At 42.6% G+C, this 23,625-nt stretch overlaps 3 protein-coding genes and 1 long non-coding RNA gene across 5 annotated transcripts; 2 read left to right on the top strand and 2 right to left on the bottom strand.

The window, feature by feature from the left end:
* LOC8075938 (pentatricopeptide repeat-containing protein At3g53360, mitochondrial) lies at nt 5,835-9,001 on the top strand. The gene is made up of 2 exons (XM_002448152.2): nt 5,835-8,185; nt 8,372-9,001. The coding sequence occupies exons 1-2, from the start codon at nt 6,014-6,016 to the stop codon at nt 8,465-8,467; spliced, it is 2,268 nt and encodes a 755-aa protein (XP_002448197.2). The 5' UTR covers nt 5,835-6,013; the 3' UTR covers nt 8,468-9,001.
* Nucleotides 9,194-14,455, bottom strand: LOC8075937 (UDP-xylose transporter 1). Its single transcript, XM_002446748.2, has 8 exons — nt 14,318-14,455; nt 12,103-12,257; nt 11,793-11,977; nt 11,654-11,721; nt 11,222-11,354; nt 10,775-10,936; nt 10,080-10,352; nt 9,194-9,477 (listed from the first exon to the last, which is right to left on the bottom strand). The coding sequence occupies exons 2-8, from the start codon at nt 12,215-12,217 to the stop codon at nt 9,391-9,393; spliced, it is 1,023 nt and encodes a 340-aa protein (XP_002446793.1). The 5' UTR covers nt 12,218-12,257; nt 14,318-14,455; the 3' UTR covers nt 9,194-9,390.
* LOC110436386 lies at nt 12,148-14,520 on the top strand. Its single transcript, XR_002454284.1, has 3 exons — nt 12,148-12,276; nt 13,783-13,840; nt 14,386-14,520. It is a non-coding gene; the product is annotated as an uncharacterized LOC110436386 (long non-coding RNA).
* Nucleotides 17,658-21,621, bottom strand: LOC8055819 (probable cytokinin riboside 5'-monophosphate phosphoribohydrolase LOGL6). Of its 2 annotated transcripts, XM_002446747.2 has the most exons (7): nt 21,300-21,621; nt 20,049-20,146; nt 19,846-19,876; nt 19,050-19,149; nt 18,497-18,567; nt 18,230-18,373; nt 17,745-18,146 (listed from the first exon to the last, which is right to left on the bottom strand). In XM_002446747.2, exons 1-7 carry the CDS (start codon nt 21,486-21,488, stop codon nt 18,000-18,002), a joined length of 780 nt encoding a protein of 259 aa, XP_002446792.1. In that variant the 5' UTR covers nt 21,489-21,621; the 3' UTR covers nt 17,745-17,999. The 2 variants fall into 2 exon arrangements, with proteins under 2 accessions (XP_021318381.1, XP_002446792.1); XM_021462706.1 differs by having other exon boundaries at nt 17,658-18,146; nt 18,230-18,567; nt 21,300-21,620.

Here is a 23,625-nt window from a genome sequence, read left to right as displayed (position 1 = left end):
AAGTGCTATAGTACCTGAACCCAAAAAATTCTGCCAACTGAAGGCCTTGTTTAGTTCCCAAGGAGTTTTTGCAAAATTTTTCACATTTCCCATCACCTTAAATGTTATGGCATATGCATGGAGCATTAAAAATAGACAAAAGATATAACTAATTGCATAGTTACCTGTAATTTGCGAGACAAATCTTTTGAGCCTGGTTAGTCTAAGATTGGACAATATTTATCAAATACAAACGAAAGTGTTACAGTACTCATTTTAGCCTTGTTGAGATCCAAAAAGTTTTTAGATTTTGACATTATAGCACTTTCGTTTTTATTTTACAAACATTGTCCAAACATCGAGTAACTATGATTAAAAGATTCATCTCACGATTTACAAGTAAATTGTGTAATTAATTATTTTTTTATTTATATTTAATACTCTATGCATGTGTCGCATGATTCGATATGATGTAAAATATTGTAGACTTTTGGTTTTTTGAATGCATCTAAAATTTTTTTGAAACTAAATAAGGCCAAGGTCGGCTCTATTTAGTTCCAAAAATTTTTGAAAAACGGCTATTGTAGCACTTTCGTTTGTATGTGACAAATATTATCCAATTATAAATTAACTAGACTTAAAATATTTGTCTCTCAAATTATAGATAAACTGTTTCATTAATTTTTATTTTTTTCATCTATATTTAATGTTTAAAAGCTTTGGGTTTTTAAAAGCAACTAGGCCTTGTTCCGTTCCCAAAATTTTGGGTTTTTGAGCACTGTAGCATTTTTGTTTTTATTTGACAAATATTATCCAATCACGGACTAACTAAACTCAAAAAATTCATCTCACGATTTACAGGCAAATTGTATAATTAGTTTTTGTTTTCATTTATATTTAATGCTTTATGCATGCGCCGTAAGATTTGATGTGACGGAGAATCTTGAAATTTTTTTTTAAACTAAACAAGGCCTAAACAAGAGAGACCTGGTCTAACGCATCTACACGTGGGGTGGGGTCTGTTAGCAAGCCCGAACGGTCGGAGCTGCGGCTGGCTAGCAACGACTACGACTCGTAGGTCCGGTGTTCCGGCTGGAAGAGGTTGACGACAAGCGAACGATGGCCTGCATCGAATCGATAGATGCCGTTGCTAGGGCCCATGGGCCCGTGTGCGTGTGGACTTGGGACAGCTACGGGACGCCGCTGGGTGCGTCAGCCGCAGGGACAAGTCCACGTCGTTGACGTGGGCTGGATGGGATGGGCGTCGACGCGTGGCCCGGACCAGGAGACATGCGTTGCGTCGGGGTGCTGCTGCTGCTGTCTCGTGGCGCCCGTGGGAGGGGATTCCGATCGCCGCCAGCCACCGCGTCCCATCGCCTGTCCTGTTCATCGGCGTACAGGAAGTCAGGAACTTGTCTTGCTCAGGCCAACATGCCGGGGAGCCGGGGCTGATATGCTCATGCTAATGCTAATGCGATGCACTAATGCACTAGTATGCACCACTGCACCAGTACGTATATCCTGAACCCTGAGGTACAGACGTACAGTATACTGCGTTATGATCAAAGCTACCGGTAGTCTTGAGCTGGCGGCGACAAAGGCACAGAGCTCACGCTCATAGTAGAACAGATGACGGAGTCACGGTTATAGCTTATTTATGCATATATACAAAAGATTTGATACGTCTCCGTATCTTGATAATCAGTGAGTAGCAATGTACTATATCCATGTGTGTGTGACGAACGATCTCGCTTGTACTTTTTTTATGACACAACTCTTCTTGTTTGAACCAGCACCACGTGGCAAAGAGGAAAAGAACAAGCTAGGGCCTTGTTTAGTTCACCCCGAAATCCAAAAAGTTTTCAAGATTTTCCGTCACATCGAATCTTGCGACACATGCATGAAGCATTAAATATAGACGAAAACAAAAACTAATTACACAGTTTGTCTGGAAATCACGAGACGAATCTTTTGATCCTAGTTAGTTTATGATTAGAAAATATTTGTCAAATAAAAACGAAAGTGCTACAGTAGCAAAATCCGAAATTTTTTCGGAACTAAACAAGGCCTAGGTAAAAAAGCTGTGGAGCCGTTCCACTGACACACGCGAGAATACGACCTGAGTAAAAACCGTGGCCAATGAGGCAATTAGCACTGGTTGGCTATATTTAATCTCGATGCTTATCCCTGCACCTGCTCGTTTAGGCCTCGATCGTTCGCGGTTAGAGCAAAATCAGACCTGAAATCGTTTAGGCTACTGAAAACTTATATAATTTGACTAGCAATTCCAATTGGAACTTTTCCTGAGAGCCATTTGGCAGTTGGAATCTCGCTGTACGGCCCGTCATCAGTACGTATCGCATGAAATGGATTCGACAGTGATCGGAGTATTTGGCGGTACTTGCGGTGTTGCATCTGTCTGCAGGCGCCTCGATCCGACACCAGGATAGGATTGTCCGTGTCTCTGCCTCCGTTTTGTGGCACGGCAACCTCCGTTTTGTGGCACTAGTACTTCCACCTCGCTTCAGCTAGGACTGCTAGTCTGCTACATCTCCCTCAGGCTCTCAGCCATGTCCCTCGGCCTGCGTCTTTCCTGTAGTACAGTACAGGGTACGGCCTTGTTCAGTTCACTCAAAAACTATTTTTTTAAAATTTCTCGTCAAATCGAATCTTGCGACATATGTATGAAACATTAAATATAGATACAAATAAAAACTAATAGAACAATTTACCTGTAAAACGCGAGATGAATCTTTAGAGCATAGTTAGTCCATAATTTGACAATAATTATCAAATACAGTACCTAAAACAAAAAAAATGAAACTAAACAAGATACATGGAATAGTACAGTACCTTTCTCGCACAGCTATGAGTAGTAGTAGTTTTATTGACTCTCACGGATTGGTGGCGCTGTGGAAGAATAGAGGAAAGCACATTCGGGGGGCTGTTTGGTTTGGCGCCATCACTAGCCACGCCACGCTCGTGGCCACCACGGTACGCTGGCTGTTGTTTGGATGGCGTATATATTGAGGCAGCCATAGTACGTTGTCTTTTGTCAATGCACGAAGAGCACGAAGAGGTCAATGCACCGATGACGACGCACCGGTAGATGCAAAAAACCTTAAAGATCCCATCTGAATCGCGAACCTGACACACATAGAAAAGGAACTAAAAAACAGTATTGACCTCTTCGTGCTCTTATTGCCTCCGAACATCTTGTTTGACTTGCAGACACTGAGGCCGTGGATCCAGGAACAAGAAGGCAAGAATCCACGGACACGGAGAGAAAAATCAGGTAACAGACCACATATTTTGTACAGGACGAAAGCGCAAAACGGATTCGGATTAGCGCGTGAGTACCCCCGCATAATAGGAGTAGTACACGAAAGCACCAACATCTCTTCGATCGACTCGAAACAGCTGCGGAAGCCCGGATCGGGCCTCGCGGTGCCAGACTGTCCATGCCGTGCATGCACCGATGATGACACACTGGTAGATGCAAAAACCTTGAAGATCCCATCTGAATCGCGGACCTGACACATATAGAAAAGGAACTAAAAAACAGTATGGACCTCTTCATGCTCTTATCGCCTCTGAACATCTTGTTTGACTTGCGGACATCGAGGCCCTGGATCCAGGAACAAGAAGGCAACAATCCACGGACATGGAGAGAAAAATCATGTAACAGACCACATATTTTGTACAGGACGAAGCCGCAAAACGGATTCAGATTAGCGCGTGAGTACCCCCACATAATAGGAGTAGTACATGAAAGCACCAACATCTCTTCGATCGCCTCGAAACAGCTGCGGAAGCCCCGATCAGTCCTCGGTGCCAGACTGTCCATGCCGTGCATGCACCGATGATGACGCACCGGTAGATGCAAAAACCTTGAAGATCCCATCTAAATCGCGGACCTGACACGCACAGAAAAGGAACTAAAAACAGTATTGACTTCTTCGTGCTTTTATGGCCTCCGAACATCTTGTTTGACTTGCGGACACCGAGGCCCTGGATCCAGGAACAAGAAGGCAACAATCCACGGACACGAAGAGAAAAATTATGTAACGGACCACATATTTTATACGGAACGAAGGCGCAAAATAGATTCAGATTAGCGTGTGAGTACCGAGTAGTACACGAAAACACCAACATCTTTTTGATCGCCTCGAAACAGCTGCAGAAGCCCGGATCGGGCCTCGCGGTGCCAGACTGCCCAACACCGCAACACACATGACTTGGTGCGCGGCGCGGACGACTCACGCGGCACGCATCAATGCATGCAGGAGTCAGGACTCGTGGTGTTGCCGCGAGATGATATGGACCGACGACCGTGCTTGGCTCTCCTTACGCACGACATGTTCGTTTCCTCTTTCCCTTCTGTCAACCGGCCGTCGGTGCACCTGCTTCCGTGCTATGCACATCACCACGTGAGCACACAACACACTGCTACTGCTAGGTGAATTCGGATATATTCTAATCTTAAAAAATATTGTACATTCATAGTTTAAAACTATTATAATAAATTTGTTCGGAGATTAATTGTGGTTTATGGTTCTCCTTATAAAAAAAGGAAAATTGAGTTTTATTCAAGAGTTAAAAATCTTTCCTAGATAAGTGAGATGGGCCTACTGTGTTTGGGGGTGATTTTAACCTGGTATCCAGTCGTAAGGAGAAAAATAATGGCATAGTCAATTTTAAATGGATTGATAGGTTTAAAGACTAGATTAATAAGTATGGGTCGATAGAGTTGAAAACCTCGAACAGATCATATATGTGGACTAATAATCAAGAGCAGACAACCATGACAGCCATTGATACAGTTTTTTGCTCTAATTCTTTTGAACAAAAGTTTCCTCTAGCTTTTGTTTCAACAAAGCTAGGGCTCATAGTGATCATGTGCTTTTAATATTAAATTTGAACAGTAGTGAGAGAAAGAAACCTAGTATTTTTAGATTTGAAAAATGGTGGCTTGAGCAACCTGATTTCAGCCTTTAGATATTTGGCAGGTCAAGACCAGGTTGCTTAGAAAGAAAGCAGAGGGTTGGTATTGGAAGAGGAATGCTGAAATCAGAAAGCTCAAACAACAACTCCTTAAGAAGTTTGAAGAGTTAGATATTAAAGAGGAAAAAAGTGTTTTATGCCATAAAGTCAGAGATAGAATGTACACAACTACCAAAAATTTAGAAGCCTTGTGGAGGTTGGAAGAAATAAAAGTTAGATTTAGAGATAGGAAGATTAAGGAAGAAGATAGAGATACAACTTATTTTCAAGTTGTAGCTAATCAAAGAAATAGGAAGAAGACAAGCAAGAATTCGGAGGACAAACTTGGACATCGAGAAAGATTCCATCGAGTTAGAGCCTAGTAGGGCTGGGGTGGACCTGGCCTATGCACAGCAGTGCCACATGCGTTTTGTATTCATTTATCTCTCTCGACCTCACAACAGATGCACATAATTATCATTTTTTATGTTGAATGAGTGTTTAATCCAATCTTATACGTGACTAAGGCAATTCCACCTTAGCATTTTTTTGAGCCTTAAGTTTTATATTTGATTTCAATCAAATATAGAATTTAGCCAATCTAAACTAAATCCGACACGCATCTTTGATGTCATTGTCATATAGTCATACAATACTCAATTTAAAATCGAAGACATACTTTTGATGTCATGCCACTACTTTTGCCTATCTAGGAACAAAATTCCTTATAGGTTGGGAAAAAAACATCTACCTCTTTTGCCCAAAAAAAAATCATTGCAAGGTTCGATTATTAAATTATTTATTTATCTGCCGCATACTTATGGGCCGGACCAAATCTAACCCGATATTCCGCAAGCACAAACGTGCCTGTTTTCATTGGGCCGAGCACTCTCCCCATTGCCGCCGCGTCCTGCATCATCTCCAGAGTCCACAAGCTAACCGCCGTCTGGTAGTTCTGTACTGTATATGGGAGTGTTCTGTTGATCTGTTCCCGCCGCGGCGCCCATCACCGCCTGCAGCTCCGACTGCCAGCGGTCGCCGGCCGCCGCAGATGCAGAACCCCAGCGGAACCATCCTCCAGCTCTACCACGCGGGCCGGCTTTCCGCAGCTCTCCGGGCCTTCGAATCGATTCCCTCCTCGGCCGCATCCGCATCCGCCCACGACCGTCTCTCCCCCGCTGCCTATGCCGCGCTCGTCGCGGCCTGCTCCCGCCTCCGCTCCCTCCCGCAGGGGCGCCTCGTCCACCGTCACCTCCTTGCCTCCTCCGCTAGGGACCGATTCCTCGCTCACAACACCATTCTCAGCAACCACCTCATCACCATGTACGGCCGCTGCGGCGCCCCAGACTCCGCCCGCGTGGTGTTCGACGGGATGCTCGACAGGAACCCCGTCTCCTGGGCCGCCGTTATCGCGGCGCATGCACAGAACAGCCGTTGCGCCGACGCCATGGGCCTCTTCTCCTCCATGCTGCGATCGGGGACCATGCCCGACCAGTTTGCGCTTGGCAGTGCCATCTGCGCATGCTCAGAGCTTGGGGACTTGGGCCTAGGGAGGCAGGTGCATGCGCAGGCCATAAAATGGGAGAGCGGAAGTGACCTGATCGTGCAGAACGCACTCGTCACCATGTACTCCAAGAGTGGTTCAGTTGGGGATGGATTCGCTCTCTTTGAGAGGATCAGGGACAAAGATTTGATTTCATGGGGGTCAATCATCGCCGGGCTTGCACAGCAAGGTCGTGAAATGGACGCACTACAAATTTTCAGGGAGATGATCGCTGAGGGCGTGCACCACCCCAACGAGTTCCATTTTGGGAGCGTCTTTAGGGCCTGCTCAGTCGTTGTTAACAGTTTGGAGTATGGGGAGCAGATTCACGGTGTATCTGTCAAGTATCAGTTGGATCGCAATTCATACGCAGGTTGCTCATTAAGTGACATGTATGCCCGATGCAATGAGCTTGACTCGGCAAGGAAGGTGTTTTACAGAATTGAGTCACCTGATTTGGTTTCTTGGAATTCCTTAATAAATGCTTTCTCCGCTAAGGGGCTCCTTAGTGAGGCTATGGTCCTGTTCTCTGAGATGAGAGATTCTGGTCTGAGGCCTGATGGTATCACTGTTATGGCTTTGTTATGTGCCTGTGTTGGCTATGATGCTTTGCATCAAGGTAGATCCATCCACTCCTACTTGGTCAAATTAGGTTTAGGTGGGGATGTCATAGTAAGCAATTCTTTACTCAGCATGTATGCAAGGTGTTTGGATTTCTCCTCTGCAATGGATGTCTTTCACGAGACACATGACCGTGATGTTGTCACCTGGAACAGCATTCTTACTGCTTGTGTGCAGCACCAGCATCTGGAAGATGTATTTAAGTTATTCAGCCTCTTGCACAGATCAATGCCAAGTCTGGATAGGATCAGTCTAAACAATGTTTTGAGTGCTTCTGCTGAGCTGGGTTACTTTGAAATGGTGAAACAGGTTCATGCATATGCCTTCAAGGTTGGACTGGTGGGTGATGCAATGCTGAGTAATGGTCTGATTGACACTTATGCTAAATGTGGAAGTTTAGATGATGCCAACAAGCTCTTTGAAATAATGGGCACCGGCCGTGATGTGTTCTCTTGGAGCAGCTTGATTGTTGGTTATGCCCAATTTGGTTATGCAAAGGAAGCACTTGATTTATTTGCCAGGATGAGAAACCTTGGAGTCAAGCCAAATCATGTAACCTTTGTTGGTGTCCTCACAGCATGCAGTCGTGTAGGACTTGTTGATGAAGGCTGCTATTACTACAGTATTATGAAACCTGAATATGGCATTGTCCCAACGAGAGAGCATTGCTCATGTGTCCTTGATTTGTTGGCACGTGCTGGGAGACTAAGTGAGGCGGCAAAGTTTGTTGATCAAATGCCATTTGAACCTGATATTATAATGTGGAAGACTCTGCTAGCCGCTAGCAGAACACATAATGATGTCGATATGGGGAAGAGGGCAGCAGAAGGTGTTTTAAATATTGATCCTTCTCATTCAGCAGCCTATGTCCTTTTGTGCAACATATATGCTTCATCTGGCAATTGGAATGAGTTTGCAAGATTGAAGAAGGATATGAGAAGCAGCGGAGTCCAGAAATCACCTGGGAAGAGCTGGATTAAACTCAAGGGCGAGCTGAAAGTCTTTATTGTAGAGGACAGATCGCACCCAGAGTCTGATGAAATATACACAATGCTGGAGGTAATTGGATTGGAAATGGTAAAAGCGGGTTATATCCCAGAACTTTCATGTCACTCATGTAAATATGTTAGTTCTGACCATACATATGATGATTTGCTGAGTGAAGAAATGTTAGCTGAATATGGTTGAGTCAGTTCAAAACAGTCATTGCTGATTCCCTTGGTTTTCCTTTTACCATGTCACAAGGTTTTTGTCAATTGCCAAAGGAAATCAAGGTTCACCAGAATTGCACCACCAAATCTCGATAAGGTACTTGGATCTTACCTTTGTGCTGCATTTTGATGATTCAGTAATGACAGGTTGTGGATTTCCCTTTCCTAAATGAATGGAAGAAAAGGTATGGTCTGTGACCAGAAGTTATCTGTTTCTTTGATTCCTGACTCTGGTTTCTAGTTGAACTATTCTACATGAGGGAGAAATGTCTTAACATTGTGGTTGGACTTGTGTACATAGTAGTGAATCTGTGGAGGAAGCTACTGAAGTTGACGCTGCTGTTTCATAGCTGATGGCAGGTTCTTCTGCCACCCCCTCAAACTCTGTAATGATTAATCTAGTTTCGATAAAATAGCTGATGGCAGGTTACACCTGTTTGAAGTGCCACATATTCGTGTTGAGTAGGTTTCAAGATAGTGGTATCTGAACTCTTACAGAATAGTTAAAACCTTTGATTTTTAATTTACTGCTCAGAAGCCCTGCCTTTTATATGTAGCAGCTTGCTAGTACACTGCCTGAAAGGTGTTCGTACCAATACATTTCATGCAAGCAGTTGTGATGATACATCTCTCATGTATGCATAAATGAATCCACTTGGAGCAACCGAGGCATAATTTTTTGTCCTCCATTTCTTTCACCTTGGAATTGGAACTGATTCTGATGGTAGACTGCTGATTTAATTTGTACTTAGAGTAAGAAATGATCTATGGAATGTCCTTAAGATTTATTGTTTGATTTTGTTAGACTAGCTTGGTAAAGTAGAGAACTACATCTGCTAAAGTATAGTTTGAGATCTGCACTAGTAAAACTTCAGCTGGCACTGCTGTGTGTAGAATACAACCAAATAATAATTTTAATGTTAAAATATACATTCTCTACAAATTTTAAAATCTTCCTTTCCTAAAAAGGAAATCAAGAATGAAAAGAATGGCTTTCAAGGTCCATTAAATTCGAAGAGCAGTTCATACTAGACCTAAACTATAAGAAAAGCCTTAGCAGTCGTGAGATAAACCATTTGCTTTCTTGCTGTCGGTGCTGTCTTTAGTTGCCAAAAGTGGTTCAGCCTCCTTATCTGACATCTACATATACATCATCAAAAACATCAGAAAGGGTGAACTGAAAAAAAGGTTGTACATATTAAATTTTACTTCAAGGGCGATTTGGCAATTGTTGTTGCATATTTCATAATGTAAATTATGTTGCAGGCTTACAGCTGTGCTGAGCATATTTGATAATCCCATCCAGAAGCTAAAATAATTCACTACACATGGTGCTTGTAGCTCACATCATACCCTAAACATTACAAGGTCCAATCTGGTTCACAGTATTGGAGGCGCCATATTTTTTGTCTATCTGTACCATACTAATGCTTAATACTGATTCTGATCAGCGCCAATTCTATTCAAATCTAAAGTGATTTCATTTTTTCTAATTTAAATGTTTATGTCATCTTGGTTAACTGGTTATACCAAAATAGAAGATTCAACTACTACTGTATTTAATTTGATGAAATGGACTCTTGATTATTGCTGCCGAGTATAGGAAGCAGGACAGCCATTGGCATGGCTGTTCTATTCTTATCACTTCCTATTCCATAAAAAACTATATGTCTAATATGATATTTTATAAGATAAATATGAATTATAATGCATGTTATTCAAGGATTGGAAAAAAATAAAACCTGTGAAACTGGCAGAGCATCATTTGCTGACTTCTTCTTGCCCTCTCTTACAAAGAAGTAGGAGTACAGTGCCATCCCAAATATGGCAATTAGAATGCCCAATATGTTCCTTAGAGTGAAAGGATCGTGTAATAGAGTGTAGCCAAATGATAGAACCAGACATGTCTTCAGGTGACCAAGCACCTGGTATGTCACTGGGGATGTTGTTCCAATCACAAGAAATGTACTGAAGTTCACAGACACCGCAATCAAGCAAGATAGGACAATGAAACCCTGCATACAATTCATATAGAGCAGATCATTTTTCATTTCATTGTCAAATTTGAGGTATACATGAGATTCTTTTCCAATAGGCAAGAATATGACCAAGTAACACTGTCTTGAAAATACTGTTATATTCTAGCAATAACTGCTGATGCCATTGTTTGCTTGAGTTTATTTTTAATTCTGTAGGTATCACCAAACTATTTTACAGTGCATAAACATGTTTGTGTTTAAAGCGCTTTCACATGATTAAAGATCTACAAACACAGCAAATACCAATTAGTTTGTTAGCAATCTGGCAGGTCTCAGAATTTTAATATTCTGCAAATTATGGAATTGGCTGTTTGTGACTGTGTCTTAAATCATCTGAGTTCCCTAAATAATTGCAAGAATACTATTTCATGTATTTAGTTAAAGTATTGAGATCATACCAGAACTGGAGCAGAGTATTTGTGTGCAAAGACACTCCGGTTAGTAAGGAGTTGATCCACAAAAGGGCCAGTTGCAAACAGAATTGCCGCCTGGTAAGGCGCAGATTGGTACAGAAGCTGGGTTGAGGAGACCTTCAACTTCTTCTGTATTGTATTTGTGAGCTTCGTTCAACAAAAATTTGGTCAAGGATTAGCATGTGGCACTGGTATATGAAGAATGTGGCAGATTCATGCTTATTCATAAAGTGGCTCAAACTAGAAGGCCTATAAATAGCTTATAAGATTTTCAGTACTGGGTCCTTGTATGTTTTTTCTTTAATAATGGACTACTTTATCAATGTACATTGCAATGAGAAGTGGGTTGAAAAGAACTGAAAATATTTGCTTTCACCTTACAGTTTTGAGACTATTGATTATTGTATTACTATTAGATTAAATGTAGGATACAATTTGGCCAACACAAGTGGTGGCAATGGCGAGGCCAGAAAGGATGGACCCAAGCATATTTAGCTTGAGATCAGTAACTGAAGCAATTCCTACTCCAAGAAGTAAGACCAGAAGAGAAAGCTTGATACTCTCGCTGCACATTATTGAATTGGTATTAGCTCAGTGCAAACAACAGTTAATATCACAGGGACCATTTAGGCCCAGAAAAAGATAGACAATTAATCAATCATTTGATCCAAGTATTTTTTTTTAAATATCCGAAACTTAATTGTTCTCCTGAATCAAAAGTACAAAATGGATCAGAAGATTTCAGTGTTTTATTTTCTCAAAAAAAAAAAGATTTCAGTGTTTACTTAAGTTGTTTTGTATCATTCCTTTGACTGTAAATGAGGTCTGATATTGTGAGAAAACTGCTCAGTTTATATCTCGAACCTGAATCTTTTCTTCAAGAAGATAGTCTCCAATAGCACAGTGAAAGGTATGATCGCCAATTTTGTCATCTGTAGAACATACTAAGTTTAATTAATGTATCTGCTCATGTTTATATTAAACGTTACCTAGACGAGCTTACCTGGTAGAATCCAATGGAGTTGAATCCTAAACTCAGGTTGAGAAGGCCAATTGACGTGCCATTCAGCAATCCAAAGAGTATCACTGTATGTCCATCAATTGCCTTGGGCTCGAAGAAATGTAAGCGCTGTGCCACATGGAGGGTGCAGAAGGTTACCATCAGATGCCAGCTTGTTAATGTTGTAGCTGCATTGGTTCATAAACAAGACAAGTCAATGGTCACACTCTAAGTATGCAAATTTGGTGCATCCATGATGCTTTGTTATTCAAGGTCCATTGATGCATGGAAAAACAAAGTATGTTGTACTAACCGAATGGAAAACCAAGTGTGCTGATGAGAGCTTTGTTGCAGATGACAATGGCAACTGAAGATGCAACAGAGAGTGCAAGTGACCCGATCACACCGAGCTGGAAACCAGCTGACATCTTGACCAACTGGTGTTTCTCTGCTTGTCTGAATCCAAATCTGTAAAGAGTAGTCTAAGGTATGCATACTAAACTTGAGAAAATAAAAGCATATCATTTTTTTAATAAAAACAAAAGCATATCAAGTTAGTTCCCTGCTTAAACTCATTGCTATTGTGCAACCATAGTCTTTTGTTAAAGTGATGCTGTCCATTTGTTATTACGAATTGGTAGTATTGAACCATTGGTGCCCTAACTCACTTGAAAACAGAACGGACTGGGTGGTACTTAGCATTTGACTATAGGATCCTTGTTGCCAGAACCCATAAACCCATTGATTTTCATTGTAGAATGCAAGGGGGTGGTCATAATCTTAGCTGGCCCAAGCCCAATTCATGAACAAGAACAGTATGTAGATGGTATCCTTGAATCCCTTTTATCGCTGGTTATAGGGAAAAGGGATTGCATTTGTTCAATCTGGTGGAGATTCTCTTATATGCGTCACATGGACATCACAAAAACGTAAGCCTGGCACTTGGCTAGCCGCATATAATATGCTCACACCAAACAGGGCTAATCCTGACCAAGTTGGTCATCACGAACGAATCACATAAAGCAACTAAGGCTAGTAAGTAGTAACCCAACATGCTTATATATTGACTAAATCGGTTGGCTCAAGATCAGGAAGTGCAAAGTTCGTCTGACTGCACATGTATATGCTGCTTTTATCTACCAAATGACTGTACATTGTACCCCACCTAACTTTTGAGTCAGTAGCTAGCCTTGTCTTATACTGTTGGCTTGTCCTATACTCCTATATTTTGGAGAGCTGGAGCCTACTACCTACTGGACTGCTACTGGGCGTCTGGGCCTCAGATGCACAACAAACAGGTGGTTACAGTTGCTTTCAAATGATTCATAAGATTACCAAAAAAAAAAAGATTGATTCATGAGATGACCGGAAGAAAAGAAACTGAACACATGCATGGTCTTATAATGGTTATCCAATCCACCGCACGCTTCATGTGTTTGGTGGTCACTTATTATAATATATATTAATATGTTGCTTAAGAAGTAGCTTTGCTTGGTTGGTAAGATCCAAGTGGTTGAGAAGGAAATTTGTTGAAACTGTCCTTTTGTTGTAGTGGAAATGGATGGAAAATCCTAATGCATCAATCTCCGTGACAGAGGATTATGCTCTCTTCAGATTGATTCTTATTTCCTTCTGTTGCCAACTAAATTGATGGGAATTTGCAACCCAGATCAATTTGTCTTTTTTCTAAACAAAAATAATTTTATAAAAAAAATCTGCCAATACTAGAAAGCCTAAAGTAGGGAGCTCATGTTGATGCAGATGTACGGACTGAAAGGCTCGTTGCATCTAGCATATCTAGCATTGCCGTAAAGGCATGGGTAGACAGCCCTACTCAATAATTTCATGAAAATCATCACACGCTGCATAAACTTTTCCAGCTGAAATAATAGCCACCCATAAAACAATTACCAGAGTCGATAATATCAACTGCGCTAACCCAATGCTCTGGGGTTCCTGATTTATTGCTTTTGTGTGCATTTTGTTCACATAGGCAGTTTGGCACATAGCAGGGATCAACGAAGGCACATGCTAATAGCCTAACGGACCAGGTAATATTCAAATGCCTATTTCTTTAATTAATATAAAAAGAAGTTTCAAACTCCTACCGTGCTAATAACAGTACAAGCAAGACCGTGAACATAAATCTGAGAGAGAGAGAGAGAGAGAATGTAAAGACTAGGGCTGTTCGGGTGGCTTCAGATTATGACAATACAAAATAACTAGCATACACATTACACTGTTGATACAAGTATACTTTTATAATGATATAATAATTGCTTCTCTGAACCTAGCCGGACAACAAGTATATTTTGATGATAATGCGCAGGCTTGTCAACAATTAAGTTTATGAATTACATTGTCAAAATTCAAAAGGCACAGAATGAAGAAATGCGCATAACAATTCGAAACCAGATACAACCTCTTGTCACCGAGTCCACTAAACAGAAATCTAGAACGGACTAAACATGGGCAAACAACATTGATGGATAAAGATCAGACGACAGTCTGAATGAATTGGTGCTTACTTGATACTTGGGCTGTCCCAGCAACCTCTGCCTTCTTACCCTGCTCCCTGTTCCTTCCTCTTCTCCAGGTTCCAAGAAAAGAGAGAGAGACAGAGAGGTGGCTGCTCTCCTATGCTATGAAGAGGAAGAGGAAGAGAGGGAGGGCGACACACTTTTATGTCCAGAGTTTACAGAGGGGGGAAGGTGCAGAGGCGCGCGTGTACGGTGGGCGGTTAGGCTGCTATGCTTCGCTTGGATTGGATGCTGCTGGTCAGTGGATGCTTCCTTGGCGAGCCTACAAGGCATCGTGCAACATGCCACCATGTTGTTGCTACCTGTGTATCGACGCATGCCGACCAGCAAAATGTTCTAGATTACCCGGCCTTTGCAGCCAGGCGCCAGCATAGAAAACGATGCTAGGAGTAGTGAGGGAGTTGGTGCCGGCCGGAAAGATGAACCGCGACGTTGCAGGGTGCAGTATCGTAGAGGACTAAGCTGCAGCACGTCGAGACCACGACCCCCATTTTCACTCTTACTGCCGAGTTTTAATCCGTGAAACGGTGGCAAGGTTAACAAGTATATACTCAGGTAGCTGTGTCTCGTTGTCATGTTGTGGACAGTCAAATCTCTCTAATTATCAGCACCTGTTGTTACTCCGTGATGCACGGACTGATGAATCTTAGAGTTGACTGTAATATAGTAACCCATTGGACCATTTGTGGGAGGATTCGCATGGTGTGCCAAGACTCAAGAGTAAGAAGTTCAAAAAGAAAAAAGACTCAAGAGTAAGATGACTTCTGCTGACTGGTTTAACATGTTGACACATTGTCATCAGTCAGATCGATAATTGTGTGTGCCGCTTTCAATTTTTTTTTCTGAATTCCCTTGCAAAAGAGTGAAGGAATTGATGGGGATGTTTCCATCTCGTGTGACGATTAACACTTTAACAGTGGTGTCCACCCTTCCTGTTTTTATTTATTTATTTTTATGTTGCCCTGATCTGGCACGATGGTCACTTGTTTTTGGTCACCTCTTGCCATCACTCTTGGTTCCTTTTTGCTGGAACAAACCACCAGGTGCGTTCAAAAAAAAAAGAACAAACCACCAGAGCATATTTCTTTCCAATTACTTTACTTTACCAATGCGAAAAGGATCTTTTATCTCAACCTGCGGTGCGTCCAATGTATATAGCTCGACAACGTCACAGCCTTGACATGAGTTCGCGCGATGAACTGTAACTTCAGTTCTAGTTCACTCGATAGTTTCTAGATCACAGGGACAGTACGATAAAAACATCCCACCATTTTCAGAGAGAGCGAGACATGTTTAATTTTCAGCTCCTACCAGTTTCCTGCTAAAAAAAAAGAGTTAGCAATAATCCATGGATTTTCTAAGGATCCTGCAATAACCCAAAAGAGCAACAACGCTTAGAAAGTAATGCAGGTGATGCATCAGCTGAAAACGAGCAACAGTCAACCTGCCAGATGCATGATGAGAGGGCCATTGCGACCTAAACCAACAGAGGTATACATCCACCACTCCGAATAAAAATATGCCACGCTGAAAAAAAAAGGACCAAAACTTTGCTGTAGGCTCCAATAATTGACAAATAAAAATAATAAGAGGTGGTTTTCGGCACCTTGTTTGTTTTGTCACTTGGAGCACAAGGTTGGGAGGATGAGGGAGGGGAGGTGGTGGTTGTAAATAAAGCACGGGGGGTTCCTGGGGATGCAAGCAAAGGCAATGGCCCAACGCCCAACAGCTAGCCCCGTTTGGTGAACCTTCGGTCTCACTCTTTTCTTGTGTCTGTACCGACGACCCCACACCCAAACACACTCCGTCTTACTCCAGACAACCTTTTCGCAAATCACAGAAGAATATTTGGTAGTGTTTATACTTCGAATTGAACTGGAACTGTAGAAGAATACAGAAATACCCGCGCGTTGCAGTGGAAATCACAGATAAAACTATACTACTTATATTAAATATATGAATGAATAAATATCATAATACAGGTTTAGTAGATGGTTTAACACTGATATGAACAACCAATTATACGAGATTAGTTAGTGATGTACTAGTTTGCTGGTGTGTATAATGAAGATAGAATTGCATGTGCTAGTAGATGCTGATATGTACAGTTTTACATGGGCTTGACAGAATACCAGTGAAGATTGAAAATATAATATCTATATAGAGCTTGCCGTTTTTGCGGTAGATTGCTTTGGGAACTAATGTTCGTGCTCTGTCCGCCAAACTCAGACTGAAAATGTTGCCGCCTGAAAATGTTGGTGCTCTGGCCCAAACCTATCATCGCGTCAGCTCGCAGGTCCGTCCCCGGTCCCCTCGTAGACGATCAGTCGATCATTCACCCATTAAAAAAAAAAACGGAGAAGGCGACAACAACACACGGCAGGCAAACCCAAAGGCCAAATAAAGCTATCCCTCGTTAATCCCACGCCATCCCAGCCGTGTATTCCACCTCCCGGCCGGTTGATTAGAAACCGCCGACGTCCGTAGTTCAGGGGTTGCCTTCCATTGCATTGCATTGCAGCCCCGGCCCCGCGGCGTAGCCTCCACGGCTTCTCGCGTTTCGCTTTTCTGCTCCCGGCCGGGTGGTCGTCGGGTGCGATATGGCGAGCCAGACGCGGATGCCATCATCGTTCATAGTCGAGTCGACGACACCTGACGATCGAGGAAGGGATCATTGGGTCGATCGATGTTAGATCGGATTGGACGGTCATGATGCTGGCTGTTTTCGTCAGTAATAAAGTAAAGCGCTGTCGGGAAAAAAAAAATCAGGCGCAGCTTCCGTGCAGACCCACTCAGATGAATGCCACATATTATATCAAAATTCATCACATGGTCATGCCCGCCATGGGCCACCGAGAAATGAAAAATCCAGGTTTCAGAACACCATCATCGTTTCAGGCCCTTCTCAATAGCACGCCTTTTGTTCGAAGGAAATGGTACTGAGTCTCGACTTTTCTTAACGTTTGCATGGATTTACAGCCGCGTTAAAAGGAGCCCACTCATCTAGGATCTAAAAATTATTACGAGACTGTCGATAATATATGAGTTTTTTTTAAAAAAAAATAAAAACAGTAGGATTTGTTTGTTTTCTTTTCCAAAAAAGTCGGATTTGTTTGTGTGCATCGATCTCTGTGCGCATTGACGTCTGAAACAAGCCCATTATACGTTACCTGAAGCTACGTACTGGGCCAATAATTCCTGACATAAAAGGGGCCTACTGGGCCGAAAACATTTCCTTCTGAAAACTTTCTTGATATTTTTTCTCAAAACAACAATGCCTCAGGGCTGCACTCGGTTATCGTCTGCCCCCTCATCAGTGACACAGTAATAATCCAGTAGCAGCTCATTTGCTACTAGAAACTCGAATTAACCCACATAAAAATCTCATCTCTGCAGAATTAATACAGCTGATACATAGCCAATACTAGATTATATTAATCAGTCGACACATCCCAACATTAGGCACATCCTACTGAAGTTACAGGAATTAAAGCAATCTGAAGTGGAGCGGTTCTCTCTGCATGCAGCTTGCTTGCGCACCCTTGCTAAATAATCTCAAGTTCTGAATCTTCCTACACCACCACTTTAATTAATTTCGCAGGTCTGCAGAGAAAAAGCTAAATGGTTACTGGCTAGTACGTACGTACGTAATAGAGCTAACGCCATTAATTCAGAGCATGGCTCCTCGCTGTGCTTGGATGACCACCGGCTTCCCTTCTTTGAGCCCCGGCGGGATCTCGCAGCTCTTGCAGTAGCTCAGCTGCTCCATCTCCCACTTCGTCTTCGGCACCACCTTCTCGTGCTGGGGGGAATACTCCTGTGAATCAGGATCAGATATGTCAGCTTCCAATGTTATCAGAATTTCCCTCGTTACATACGTTTTGTCAGTGGATAAGTCACCTCTAACTTGTCGAGCAGCTCTTTCGGTGTCGGTGCCAAGACGATGATGTGGCGAGCAGTCGGGCTGATGAACTCTTCCTCTACAGCTTTGTCGATGAAGGATAGGAGGGAGTTGTAGTATCCGTCCACATTTAGCAGCCCAACCTGTTGTAGTTGTAGCACCGCCCCCAGTACAGTTGTAAAAACATTTTTGACGACAGTGGTACGCACTACAACATGAATCTTCAGTAAATGAGTTGCAGACAACGAATAACTAGCTAGCAGTACCGGCTTGTCGTGAATGCCAAGCTGCGCCCAAGCGATCACTTCCAGCAGCTCTTCAAGGGTTCCATAGCCTCCTGTGTAGTGTAATCGAAGCAACAGTTTTACTTTCTATGACAGAAACTCAGAACTATGGACGCTGATTAGTGATGCTGAGCTCATTCTCATATCGACTACTGCTACATGCATAACTCAAACGACTGCCATAATACTGGTCACATCAACAGTTTGGTAAAGATAAAATTTTTCATCACTACTCATAATTAAATATGCTTCAACTGAGGACTAGATCGGGCCCTGAATTTTGAAAAGGTGAAAAAGAAATCCTCATGCACCAACCAACACCAACTGGGGCAAGCCAATTTGGGAGGTGAATTAGAGTCAAACTGCCCATGCGTGCATCCTGCTTTACAACTTTCGACTCACGCTTCCACTACGCATGGATCCAAGTGACATGACCATGGAGAGAAAGCGACAGTAAAAAGTGAGCTACATCTACATGCATGTCGGCTCACTACTCAGCTTGATAGTAAAAAAAAAAGAGAAGAAGTTACTGTACCAGGAAGTGCTATGAAGGCATCAGATTGCCTGGCCATCTCAGCCTTCCTCTGATGCATATCTGCCACGGCCTTCACCTCCCCAACCGTCTCACCTGTAATCTGCACACACAAGCAAACACGGATGCATGCCTGTAATGTAATCAACACTCCATAGCCTAACAGGAGCAACAACCAGAAAGGGTGGCTGTGACTGAGAGGCCTGCTATCTATCTCCTAGGAGTATTTTATTTTACACGGGGTCGGACCGGGCAGCATGGTTCAGGAGAAGTAATCATGGTGTTGTTGTGGGGGACAAAAAGAAAATGTGAGGGTCATTTCTTTTTGTTAACAATGTCATTATCTGCTTAAAGGGATGAAGGCCTTAAGAACAAAGGGGGCAGACACTAGAAGCAGCAGTCAGGATCAGCAAGATGCCAAGATCTCATCTATCATCAGGGAAAGGAAAACCTGATTTTTCACTGAGCATTCAACGTGATCTTTCAGTCCAGAGAAGATAAGCTTTTGCATCCTTCTTTTCAGTTCAGAGAAAAATCTATTTGCACATGTAAATTCTCTCTTCTGTATTCTCTTGTTCAAAAAACAAATTTAAAACAGTCGTTCAGTAGTTCATGGCTAGTATATATTTGTATTCTTGTATAAAAACATTAGTTATAAAATTAAAGATAATTTAAGTAGTACTAGGGAAAACAAAAAAAAGAATCTGATCTACCATGCTTTGTCGAATTCATGGGAATCATTGCATGTGATTAAACAATGACAGGGCTTTAGGGAGGCGTGAGAGCGTGGTTACCGTACCTCTCTAGGCATGAGGGTCTTGGGAATCACCCTGCACATATATATAAGGGATCGACAATGAGATAGCAAATTATATAGCATTTAGCACCTGAGGATGCGACCAATCCAACTCTTTTTGTCATGATTTTACAAAGTTTCGGGCTATTCTTTTTATGTGTGTGCTAGTGCTGAAGACTGACCATGCATCATTGCTGTTTACATACCCTATGACGTGCCTCCCTCCATTGTAGACTGCTCGAGAGACCAGGCCCATTAGCCCGACACTTCCCCCGCCGTAGACCAGATCAATGTTCCTTGAGACCTACAATATAATGGCAATTCTAGTGATAAACAAATCTAATGGAACTAGTTAACGTGTGTTGGGTATGTCTAGTCTATTACTATATAGTAGCTAGCTATATATGTTTGTGTGATCTTACATATTTTTATTTTATCTGCAACCATACCTTGCCATGGGGTGGAGATAACTGAAACTGAGGATTTGCGAAGAACAGAAAACTGTTCAAACTTAACTCCACGAATTCGTGCATGCATGCATGGAGGAGCTTGCTGGTGGCCAGCGAGATCTTTTTGAGTGGCACAGAAATTCAGCAAATGCACAGTGGAGTTGGAGGCGTCGAGCGTCGTCAAATCAAATTAAATATTATATGAGTGAGGAGATGGTCGCAACGGGAGCATGCATGGGTCCTATATATATGTGTAATAAGATACATGGTGTAGTGCTTTACATATATGAAAAAAAAACATCTATTTATGTGTGAGTCCATTTTTTTTCTTCAAAAAAAATGTGAGTCGATCCATTTTAGCTTCCAATTCAAATTGAAATTCAAACTCGTCATTTCTGAAAAGAAGTCAATCAGTAGTTCCACTGCACATATATATATGCCATCTTTGCAGTAGTGATTACTGATGATGAGGTATATCTCGGCTGTATCTATGTATCCTTTGGAAATAGGGTTTTGCTGGATTTTTTTTTTTTTGGTTTAGAAAGATGGCAAGAGTATTACCGGATTTTTATTAGCCGAGAGAAAAGAAAACGAACAGAGTTACAAAGCACGACAAGGAGGTGAAACTCCAGCTACTGGAAACTGAAAACACTACGGTTTTGCTGGAATTAATTCAGCTCTACAGCTCGACCTATATGCATGGTTAATGCACATGATTGTACATATCTGTATGTTGTACGACTACCTTCTTTTAAGTTTTAAGGCAAGCACAGCATAGAACTGCTGCCCAATTAAGCTAGATAGAAAACAAGATAAACGTTTATGGGCACGTCGTGGTCGTGCTAAAGAAAAACTTTGCGCATGCAGAGACTACTAGACTAAGAAACCATGTTACCGTTGATCAGCAAAAACAGCCATTTTCAGCAGCAACAGAGACACATGCATGCTGAAAGCTGAAATCTGATGCAACTATCTACCGAGATTACGAGGAGAAAGAAGAAGACGCACCAGCTCCTGGCCGAGCTCGACGGCAGCATCCTGGTAGGTCTTCTTCTTCCCCTGGCTGCTTCCGCAGAAGACGCAGATCCTCCTGAACCGAGGAGAGAGCACCGTCGTCGTCATGTCCATCACCTCCGCTGCTTCCTCCTCCTCCTCCTCCTTGATCTCCATCTCCATGTGATGTTCTGCGGCGTCCATCTACCACGAACTAGTCCGGCCTGGCTCCTGGCCCCTGCAGTTTATGTTCGTCTGATCTTTGCAGGCTGCAGCAATGGTGGCACAGTAGAATGGAGAGAGATCCCACTACAGCATGGCTAGCTTTACTGCACTCGATTGCACCACCACCACTTTGCGGTTATATATACTAGCCAGGGGCGGTGGTGGGCCCCGTAGCTAGGAGCTTATTATCTGCAGAAACATATCCGGGGAGCTGGTGTGTGATTCTTCTAATCTACTTAACTGGTGAAATTAGAAAGCTGATGAGTGCAATGTTTAGAAGGGCCTGATGATCAAGGGCTAATTAAGCACGACTGCAGGTTCGTAAAGGAGAATCAGACGACAGACTTTAATTTACTGCATCTCACATTCTCACTGAGCCCATTCTGGTGATGTCTTGCAATGTTTGCTAAGGTAGCCGGCAGGTAGTCGACAGTTGTACGCGATCCCTACTAAACTGAATAATGTTAATTAGGCTGCTGGCTGCAGTTAGCCAACTTTTATATATGTCGGCTACGACCACACCGGCTTGACATACACTCATACTAGGGTTCATCGAGAAGACAGACAAACATGCTTGCTTGCAATGTAAGAGAAGTAGAAGAAACAGAAGCATCTATCAGGCATTCTCGGGCATGCATCATGTGCAGGGAATCGTGCCTGAATGTCTGATGCTGCAATGCAAACGCTTCCAGTGGAAGAAGTAGATATGCAGGCCTACTCATTACAGGTCCAGGGACTCCAGGCTCCAGCAGGGGCGATGTTGGGTTCCAATGATCCATCATGCATTGCTCGCAAAATTTTGCGCAAACTAAACTGCTTGCCGCTTGCCCGAGACTAGAAGAACCCGTGTTGGTGTTGCAGCTAGCTAGCACTATGATTGCAGTAGTGGAGAAACGCATGCATAGTATGCGTCTTGAATAGAGGAAATTACTATCGAAGCCTGAAGCCTGATCATGATCAACCACACAGTAAGAGTTTATTTGGCATAGCTCAACTTCACCTTCACTAGTAAAGCTGTTTTTTTAGAAAATAGCTTTATGAGCAATTTTTGTAGATGAAGCTGAGCTGTTTTAGAAAAAAATGTTTGGTAAAATAGCTTCACCAACTACTTCATGCATAGTTGAGAGAGAGAAATGAGAAAGAGAGCTACAATAAGCTACTTTTTTTTTACTTTATCCCAACTCATGTCTTTGTGAGAGGAGAAGAAAAATAACTTCACCTATGAAACTGTTTTAAAAATAAGTGTTTGGCAAAAAAAAAAGAAAAAAATAGTTTACAACGGCTCATGAAGCTGTTGTACCAAACATACCCTAAATAGAGGAAAGGAAACTACTACCGGCGAAGGATTGTACTGTGCTAAACAGTAAATGTAAACAGTGCATTATGATCCAGCGTGGCATCGTCATACAGCTCCAATGCACGTCTTGGCATAGCCGTTGCAGAAGGAAAGAACACAGGCCTCTGAGGAGTTCATCAGTGTTTGATCAGTGGGTTGCACTACTGGAAACACGTTCTTTGCCGAAGGCCTGAGACTTTGCCGAGGGTCAAATCTCGGGCACTCGACAAAGATATTCTTTGCCGAGGGCCGCCAGCTGAGGCCCTCGGCAAAGAAAAGCCCTCAGCAAAGACGCCTTTGCCGAGGGCCTGGCCCTAAACCCTAAACCCTAAACCCTAAAACTCTTTGCCGAGGGCTGAGATCCTCGGCAAAGACGCCCTCGACAATTTTGGTGCGTTCAGTAACGGCAGCCGAGCCCCGTCAGCCTTGGCCGAGGGCCAACCGTCAGGCCATCGGCAAAGGATTTTTATTTTTTTTTTTACAAATTTCTTTGCCCAGCAGTAATTGATATATGTCCTTTCATTGGTTTGTAGGAAAGATACGAAATAATGAGAAATTAGATGTCTAAAATTGGTACTCTTTGCCTTGATATGATGTTTTGGACATGTACTGTGTAGGTGAGCATATTTTTATTTTTTTATGCTTTTCTGACATAGTCTTATTCACCTTTGTCTTGGGAGTTGTTGGGCTTTACTCAATTTGTTTAAAGATCCCTATCCCCCTACTCCTGCTTCAAGTGTATCCATACGTTTTAGCTGAACTAGAACATGCAGCCTTAGA

This window comes from Sorghum bicolor, chromosome 6 (genome assembly GCF_000003195.3).
Source record: "Sorghum bicolor cultivar BTx623 chromosome 6, Sorghum_bicolor_NCBIv3, whole genome shotgun sequence".
Classification (NCBI taxonomy): domain Eukaryota; kingdom Viridiplantae; phylum Streptophyta; class Magnoliopsida; order Poales; family Poaceae; genus Sorghum; species Sorghum bicolor.
This window is presented reverse-complemented; position numbering and strand designations above follow the sequence as displayed.